General features: G+C 43.4%; 1 protein-coding gene across 1 annotated transcript; it reads right to left on the bottom strand.

Moving 5' to 3' along the window:
- Nucleotides 1-808: 808 nt before the first annotated feature.
- On the bottom strand, nt 809-7,550 carry Ttr (transthyretin). The gene is made up of 4 exons (XM_005372743.2): nt 7,443-7,550; nt 6,337-6,467; nt 3,903-4,038; nt 809-1,057 (listed from the first exon to the last, which is right to left on the bottom strand). Exons 1-4 carry the CDS (start codon nt 7,509-7,511, stop codon nt 950-952), a joined length of 444 nt encoding a protein of 147 aa, XP_005372800.1. The 5' UTR covers nt 7,512-7,550; the 3' UTR covers nt 809-949.
- Nucleotides 7,551-9,609: the final 2,059 nt, after the last annotated feature.

Below are 9,609 nucleotides of genomic sequence, written 5' to 3'. Positions count from 1 at the left end.
TTGGGTTGTTATATCAGTGCGCACCCTAGCGCACCTTACAGCCTTACCCTTCAACATTCAGAATCACCAACTGTGCCCTCAACTTACCAAATGTTTTCACGTGGCCTGACTTTGCAATCTCTGTTCTATCTACCTAAAATACCTTCTCCCTTTTCCACCTGATAACCTGCAAAAACTCCAGTTGAATGATGCCTGTTCCAAGTCCTTCGCCATCTTCTCCAGGCCAACGGTCTCTCCCTCATTCATATTTCTATCCCACAGGCCCTGCCAAACCATGACGGATAGCAGAGTTATCTTCCCCAGAGGTGGTGAGCTCTTTAAATAAAGGCGGGCACTCGGGCCAGCTCTTGATGTTTGGAGCACCTCGAGCAGTGCCTGAGATATACTAGCTTTCCATACACGGATTTTGGGTCACTCTGAGCCATTGGGTGTGTGAGGGCTTTGTGGTCGTGTCTTTTACTTGGTTCATGGCTGCTGGAGTTGGTCTTAATTTTAGCAGAGAACCTGGGTTGCTGCCAATATATCCCCTTAGGGCTGTGCTACTCTTGAAATCGGTAAGGCAGTAAAAGAAATGGCCAGAGTAAAAAAGTGGGGCGCTACCATTTGCCTTTGGCTATTCACAGAAAGCTACAGGGAAATCAAGCTTTCTTGTTTCTCATGTTTTCCATGCTTAGGATGTCTGGCTGGCCAGCTGTGGGAAGTGTGGATCTCTCCGAGTTCCAGCCAGAGACTTTATAGAATTCTTACGTTTCTCTGTAAAATCTGTGCTTTTTGGAGGGAGGAGAGAGGGAATAAAGAAACACCAAGATCCAATGGAATGAGACATGCTTTAATAGGAATGTCTTAACGTGTCTTCCTGAGTTTCTAACGTAGCTTATCGATGAGGATACTGCTTTCGTAAAAATGGAATGCTGTTGGTTACGCGCGGCCCAGGCCTCCTCCCAGCCCCTCACTCCTTGGGGTTGGTGACCACTGCGGTGGTGGAGTACGAGTAGGGGCTGAGCAGGGCCGCGATGGTGTAGTGGCGGCGGCCGGAGTCGTTCGCCGTGAACACCACCTAGGAGAGAGGACAGACAGAACCATCTCCGACAGAGCCCGAGCAGGAGTCTAGAGATAGGCGGGCAGAGAGGCCGCTGGAAGTCCAGTGCAAATTCATTATTCCTATTTTCTTATTTAATTTCTTTGGGAACAATGAGAACGAGAAACACAAATTCAAATACACTGGCAAGCTAAGCCTTTGAAGCCTTGTGGCATTGTTAGAGACGAGTCTTCCTCCACTGTCTGATTTTACAAATTCACTCAAGCAGACTGGGCGGTTACGGCATGACTGAGGGCAGTTACAGAGAGCTTGAAGGCTCCTGTCCACGTTCTTGGTTTCAGAAAAGGTGGGGAGAAGGTAAACAGTGGCGTCCAGTGACCAAAGACCTGCTGAGAATGGCGACCGCCAATCCCACTGAAGGCTTTGAGCCTTAGAATTTTGGAACAGGAAGGGTCCGTTCCTCCCATTTACTGAGAAGCAAACCACATTTCTGAATTAACTTTCTTACAAGTTTATACAGTGACAGAGCCACGCCGGGAAAGGAAGTCTTTACCCACTGTTCCTTTGTGTTTTCTAACATGAAGAAGATACTCTTTTTTTGTGCGTTTGGTTTGGTATATTCCAGGCAATGAAACATGCAGTAACAGCATTATGGGGCTCTGGTTACAAGACAAGCAGTCCGTGCAAGATCAGGTTGGAATTTTGAAATGTGCACCCCTGCTTTGGGGCTCGCTTAAGCCTATCGATTGGGCAAACAGTGGAGCAAGGTGTTGCCGTTAATTATTCTTGTACTTCTCAAATTTGGTGGCGCATCTGAGACTGAGGTGCTGGGGTAGTCTAAGGGCCTGGAGGGAGACAAGTAGACAAAAATTTGGTGCAGGAGAGGGATGGAGGGCAGGGAGAACGTGCATAATTGCATTTTGTGTACAGGTCCTGGCTGGAGCTTTGGATACACTCTGGATAAATAGCTTTTGTTCCAAATATGGAAAAAGGAAACCTGATGATTTAGGGACATGAGAACAAAAGATCTGAGTGATCCATAAAAGAACAACGCCTGGGCGAGAGGAGATGGGAATTGCCTAAGAATCTCCAAGGAGAAAGGCGACTCATCAAGGCCAAAGTGCCTGGAAACAACCAGGGAAAGTTTCTTATTTCTTTTGGGGTTTTGGCCTCTAGGCCCACTTGATTCTTCCTCCTGTTATGAAAGACACCCATGTGATCACAAATGCATGAAGCAAAGAGGCCTAATAGTTTCAAAGGAAATGTTCTAATTTTCCTCAGGTTTCATTTAACCTCCTAGGTCATGGCCAGGAGCGGGTGGATGGCTCTACATGACTGCGGCTCTCTGGCTGAAGGTGCCACACACACCCGGGTCCTCTGAGTGAGACAGTGGGCTACATGCTTCCCTCCTCACTCTTTCTTGCTACCATATCCATTCCAGCTGTAAATTGGGCTCATGGCTCTGCCTGGTATATCTGACTTATCCCTTGCCCTTCCATTCCAAGGGCAGGGATGGGTGTTTTCACTTCTGAATCTGTGTTTTACTTCTGGTGAATACTACAAGCGTGACTAGTGGATAAGGAAGCTGACAAGCAAAGAAATGGAACAGGACAACCAGGGGTTTTGTGTTCAGTGGGCCCAGCAGGGCGAGACCCAGGGCAGACTGGTCCTAGGGAGGCATATGTAGAGCTCTGAGGTCGGGGCTGAGGGTGTCTTGGGTGGTCCCCACCTAAACCTTGCGCCTGCCCCGGTGCCTCAGTCTTTGACAGCCTGACTAAGGCAGAGACAGGCTTCTCGGTCGATGGGATCCCCACTAGAGACTTGTGGGCCCCAGAAGTTAAGTGGGCCCCTAGAGTTGCCCTGGTAACGTTGTCTACGCAAAGAATGCAAAATGTTAATTACAAGTCTCCTCCATGACTAAGCCAGAGAGAATAGTTCCCTTTCATGCCAAGTTATTTTTGATGGAATTGGTTGATCTTTAACACTGACCAACATATCCGGATTCTATTTTCATGACTGCCATCTGCTTTAAATGACTTGGGAGATTAAGACAAGGAGGAACCAGGGATAACTGTTTGAGAATACTTATAAGTAGAAAAACAGGGATTGGGGCTGAGGATTTAGCTAGCGGCACAGCACCTGCCTGGCAAGTGCAAGGTTGTGAGTTCGATTCCCAGTACCGGGCGGAGGGGGGGGGAAGCAAAATAGGGATAAACTAAAGTTTACAAATATGCCCCCACCATCTTCTTGCAGGGAAAAACTCTTCCCAAGAGTTCTGGAAGGTACTGCAGCACTCAAGCCAAACCCAGCCTGGGCTCTGGTAGTAAATCCTCCAGCTCCTGTAGCTATGAGCTGCAGGACCTTGGACATGTTATTTAATTTCACCAAGCCCCATTTTCTTTGTCTGTGAAATGGGGATAATAATAGCACTGATCCCAGTGGGTGGATCATGAGGATGGAATGGGTGGGTTAAAGACAGACAGAAAACACTTACCCTAGTGTGTGTCCCACAACATACACCTGGTGGATTTATCAATTGCATTGTTGCTTTGAATTGATTGTCTTTATGTGCATTGCCAAGAATTGCTTATCTAAAACTGAGGGGGCCAGAGGTGCTTGGATTGAAGAATTTTTCTGGTTTTAGGGAAGTAACATGGTACATCCTCTCTTTTGTTACAAATAGCCTACACAAGTTCTGAAGATTTCCTTCTGAGTGCTGTCAATTTCTAATTTGGGATGGGAGAGGAAACCAGTGCCTTTTAGCACTTTCCTTATGACATTGCTGTGGTCTGCTGACAGCAAACTTCGCTTCCTGGAACCGAAAACGAAACCCGGAACAACTCTCAAGGGGCTGGACACTCACCTCCGCATGTTCATGGAATGGGGAAATGCCAAGTGCCGTCCAGTAGGACTTGGTATCTAATTCCACTTTGTACATCGCTTCTACAAAGTCCTTGTCGGTTGTGAGCCCGTGCAGCTCTCCAGTTTCACCAGTTTTCCTACAAGGTGTAAAAGTCCAGGCTAAGTTACGCAGGAAAGGAATAGATGGCATGGCAAAGGGTGTGTATGCATTTGCGTGTGAGATCTATATCTGTATCCAGCTACCTATCAAATATCATCTATCTACCATCTATCTACCGTCTATCTATCTATCTCTATCTATCTATCTATCTAATCTATCTATCATCTATCTAAATTCATCACCCCATCAAGTAAGGAGGGGGAAAACTCTAGTACCTTTTTGACACGAAAGGGCAAGAAATTTGTAGAAACTTTTTGAAAACTTCATTGTAGATTTATACTCTTACGAGAACAAAATACAAGTGTAATGTTTACTTTAAAAAGTCCTGCCCAATGTGGTGATGAATGCAATCCTTCTGTGTCAGCACTCTGGAGGCTGATGCAGAAGGATTGCTACAAGTTCGAAGACAGCCTGGGCTGCACAATGAGTTCAAAACCAGCCCGAATTACATGCCAGAACTTGTCTTGAATAAACAAACAAACAAACAAATAAATAAATAAATAAATAAATAAACAAATAAATAAGTGAGAGCCCCGACCCTGGAGGTATGGCTCAGCAGGATGGTTCTTGGCCTGCATACATAAAGCCCTGGGTTACATCCTCAGCACCAAAACCAAGACAACAGGGATTCAGGATTGGTGACTGGATGAATGTTCATGAATCCAGAAGTGGCCAGAAGCTGCAGTAACTGTGCAGTTCTCCGTGTGCAGAGTCTCAGTCCTGGAACATGTGACCTGAGCGAATATCTCAGAGATTGTATCAGTTATCCCCAGAGTAGAAAACCTAAAGTACAAAGAAGAACCTGCTTCTGACTCTTTTTTCCTTTGATGTATTTAATCTGTTTGGTATTTCTTTGCCAACAAAAAATACCAGGTAACTTCCATTTCCATGTAGGGACCAGGCCAATAGCTGAAAAGTTGGAAATTGCTCCCCTTTAAACTGTAAACGCTAAGACAAATAAAAGTGAAAGTTTTCTTGAGTCATTCTGACCATGCCTGCCCTCATTTCTTCTTTTTGCTTCCTCCTTTTATGTGCGTCTTTTTTACAAGAGAAAAGATTCACAAGAACCTTTGAGTTTTTTGGTGTTTATTCTATCTCCCATTTAAAAAACTCCCTCAAGCATTTTTCATGTTGTGCCTGGTATTTTATATAATCATAGTGAATTAGCAAATAAAAACTCCAGTTAACCCACCTCCAAGAAAAATGATCTTCCCTATGATAGGTGATGACTCATCACATGGTTCTGAGGATGTGATAAAAATCCAGCAGAAATTCTCCCAGGAGGCATAAATGTTTAGCACTTCCTCTTCTGCTTAGTACTGAGGGGCTTTTCCTGTTGCTTTTCCTTTCAGGTAGTTTATTTAGCTTCACTAATATGCATTTCCTTTAAAGTTTTTGCAGGTAGTTAGAAAACCTCCATGAGAATTTTAAGGTGACCAGTGAAGGTGAGAAGTCATCTTTGCACTTAGGTGGGTGATGCAAGATCATGGGTGGCTGGACTCTGCCTTCCACGTTGTTCTCTTCGGTGTTTTTTCTTACTAAACTTGGCAGCCGCCACTCTTATGCATATCACGTGCTGCAGCGCGTTTATTAGACAAAAGCTCTGGATTCTGGGTGATCCAAATAAATTCTAGTGACCTGTCAGTGCTGTCCCTCAATTCCTTTCCTTTTGTTACTAAATTAACACACTGTACATCCTTCCTAAAATTCTAAGAATTCTAAGAATGCTTCACCCAGGAGCATCAGGGAATCTGTGAAACTCCTGAAATCACATTTATGTTTTTGTATGCTTGTGTCTATGTGCATTTTTCTGGACATGGAAGCTACCATTTTCATCACCTTCTTCAAGCGGTTTGTGACCTGGAAGGGTCGCCAACTCCTGCTTGAGTGGACTATGGTGTTTCTCACCCCTCTCACTTTTTCCTACCATCTGTCCAAAATAGCACTGCAGTTCTTGGTCCCTCCCAGCTAAGAAACGCAAGAAGAAGGGATTCTTCTAAGGGTGCAGTTAACCTCTTCTCACATTTTCAATCTACTAATAATAATACCAATCCCTTCTTGGGATTTTGGTTTGACTGCATTTGTTAGTTTTTTGCAGTGCTGGGGACTGAACCCAGGGCTTTGTGCATGCTAAGCAAGTGCTCCACCCCTGAGCTACACCCCAACCCTCTGCCTGTAGAGGCTTTAGTAGATGATGTGAATCTCTCCCTAACAACTGGAAGAATGGGTGGGAAGATATAATCAAGTCCCACAGCGGGGTTCCTCCGCAGCTTACCCAGTGGCAAATGGCTCCCAGGTGTCATCAGCACCCTTTTTGAACACTTTCACAACTACACCGACAGCAGGACTGCCTCGGACGGCATCTAGGACTTTGACCATCAGAGGACACTTGGCTTCACCAGTGCCCTGCGTACAGACAGGACAAGTAAGAAGTCAACAAAATTGATCAGAGTGAAAGGACTTATTCTTTGTGGTGTTAAGAATCTGGAACAACGCCAGAAGTGCATGCTGATCCCATTACCAGTAAGGTAAGAGCTGATAATTAATGAGCTTCCCCACTCAGTATAACACAGACATAATTGTTTCCAAAGCAAGAATGGTTTCTGCCTCCAGATATATTGCTATTGATTGACCGGGGCTGCTTGCAATGAATTTCAAAGGAGAAAATAGGCCCTCTGAGAACAGTTGCTTTGTTCAACCTCTCCATTTGAGTGGAATTACTGAAAAGATTCACTGTTGTAAAACCAAATAATTTTTCCTGAGATTGTTCTTAAAAGTTGTTAGTGTAGTAATCCCCTCTTACTAGTTGTTGTAAAATAATATCAGACTACTTTTCTTACCCATCTTATAGCATTAGTTAATTCTTCTAGAAGACTTAAGAATCAGCTATCTGACCGGAATGTTGTTTGCCAACAAATATCAATCAGTGTTTCTATTTTGATTAGCCAAAGGTCCCATGTAATCTATGCAGTTTGTCTTCTAAATATATCTCATCGAAGGATACTTTTATGAAATTCAATTCAACTTTTAACAGCCTCGTTGATAGCATGTCTGTATTTCTGACATCTGTCTGAACATATCAAGGCACTAGGCATTGCAGACTCAATGTATCAAAGCAACAAGGCAAAAAACCCTGACTCCAAGCTCGTTTATCAAACTCATTCTTTTCAAAGTTTGAATCAATGGTATTAAGAATCTGGAACAAATCTGGAAGTGCATGCTGATCCCATTACCAATCACATAAGTGTTGACAGTTAATGAGTTTCTCTGCTCAGTAGAAGGGCCCTACCAGCAGAAGTTGCTAAAGCTGGAAGTCACTCCTTTGTCACCTAATGTACATCTGCATTCCATAACAGGGACTTTAAAGAATCAAACACTCACCACAGGATCAGCCTCAGACGCCAATACCAGTCCAGCAAGGCAGAGGAGAAGCAGACGATGAGAGGCCATCCTGCCAGGAACTAGTGGACTTCTGTGAGGGCCGCTTCCAGGTTGGGGGATTTTATACTCTCTTCCCCCAAACCAGGCTGCTGATCCCTGCCAATTTGACTCCAAACCTGCTGATTCTGATTATTGACTTGGTCAACAAAGAGAGAATAAGTAACCCACACAAATATGAACCTTGCCTAGGGAGATTAAAGCATCAGAGTATTAGCTCTATGAAATATTCTTGCCCGGTCATTTGACCAGCTAGATCACCAAAACAAAACAACCCAAACAAAACAGAAGAGCTCTCCTGCTTGGCTGCAGGCAGTAGCGTTCTTGAGATTCTTTTCCCCCTTTACCTACTTCTGTGCATGTTTCCCATGCTCTATACAATTTCTGTCTTTCATTGTAGATGATAAGTACAAGCTGCAATAATGTATTTCATGTTAAATGACATTTGGCTGTACAGGTTTAAATACAGTGTATTAGACAATGTCATGGCGCTCGATCTATGTCCGTGAACCGTCAAGGGAAACCCTTGCACTGCTTCATTTTAAAAAGCCTGTTTTAGCCAAACTATGTCATTTGGAAGTTTTTCTTAGCACGTTCTCTGTGTTTTAAGTGCATATGAGTATATGTAAGGGGAAAAGTTCGGCTCAAGCTGAGGAATAATTGCACATTTCAAATTGGTGAACCTGAAATAATAAAGAAAACCAAATCTTCTTTACTGTGTCTCCTCACTGGGCAAGCAGGAACAAGGCTTTCATCAGAATCAAAATTTGTGGAAGGAAGTAGAGATGGGGAGAACTAGAAACCATGTTTGACAACATCCCTTCCTCCTGGTGGGTTTACAAGTCCAGAAATTATAATAATTTGATGATTTAATAAAGTACCAACTCCACATGTATGTGTATGTGTGTGCATGGCTTTGTTTATGGATAAGTGAAGCAAGTTTTTGTCTTTACAGAAACAAATTTATAAAAGATGTAATGAAGAAGCAAATCTTTTGGACAGATACATGTCAAGGGTGTGACCAGTTTGGAGCACTGAGAGTTGAGGGGACATTCTTGTAGCTGACAGAGTCCGGTTAGAAGAAATTCAACCAGAAATCGTCAAGGATAAGAGCTTCCAGGGAGGCAAGAAAAGAACAGAAAGGCTCAGGCCACGGAAATGTGCAGGAAGAGACTCCAAGAGAGTGGATTGTCTTTGGGAAGGATAAAAGAAATCCAGTTGAGAGCACAACTTGGAATGGAATCCTACGCCTATGAAGTGCTGAGGAAAGAACTTGACTCTGGAGCTAGAGGCCCTGAGTCATCTGGTCCTAGGTCTGCTGCTTGACTTCCTGGATTATTCTTTGAGTTTTTTAATATCTCGGATACTCTGATGACTCATTTGGAAAATAGAAATACTTTTGTACTTTGAAGAATTGTTCTAATAATTATCATGACATGGTATAAAAGCATTTTATAAACAATAAACCACTATTTTACTATAAAAATATAATGATAGCCAAGTGTGGTGGTGCATGCCTGTAATCTCAGCACTAGGGAGGCTGAGGTAGGAGGATCGCTGTGAGCTCATGGCCCACTTGGGCTACAAAGTGGGTTCAAGGCCAGCCTGAATTGCATAGTGAGACACTGTCTCAAAAAGAAAAAAAAAACAAAACAAAAAACCAAAAAAACCTATAATGGTAATATATGATTTGATTCAACATCTATGCCTAAGGAGGAAATTCTTTCTCTAGCATCTCTCTCATACGTTGTCATTTAATATTGATTGTCTTGATTATTTCCTATTACTCAGAACCTGGCTAGAAAGCATGTTCTCTGACTATGAATTCTAAACATTTGATAATTCCTTCATAATGCAGCAAAGTCTTCCATCTGTGCATTTTAGCACTATACTCTGCTGATACCAAGAATTATCACCTACCGACCTTGTGAACTGGCAGCCCCGAGCTGCTACCTGCCCATAGACAACAGCGTTGCTTTAAACAGCTTGACATAATTGCTAAAATTAAAATCGGGACATGTTGCATAAAAATCTGGCTTTCTGGCTTGTCTTGACGAATCAGAAGAGATGGCAGCAGTTGGCCCACATTCACATGACGACAATCAGCGAT

This window comes from Chinchilla lanigera, unplaced genomic scaffold (genome assembly GCF_000276665.1).
Source record: "Chinchilla lanigera isolate Chin_1 unplaced genomic scaffold, ChiLan1.0 scaffold00001, whole genome shotgun sequence".
Classification (NCBI taxonomy): Eukaryota; Metazoa; Chordata; class Mammalia; order Rodentia; family Chinchillidae; genus Chinchilla; species Chinchilla lanigera.
The sequence above is the reverse complement of the archived record's forward strand: the minus strand, read 5'-3'. Positions and strand labels throughout refer to the sequence as shown.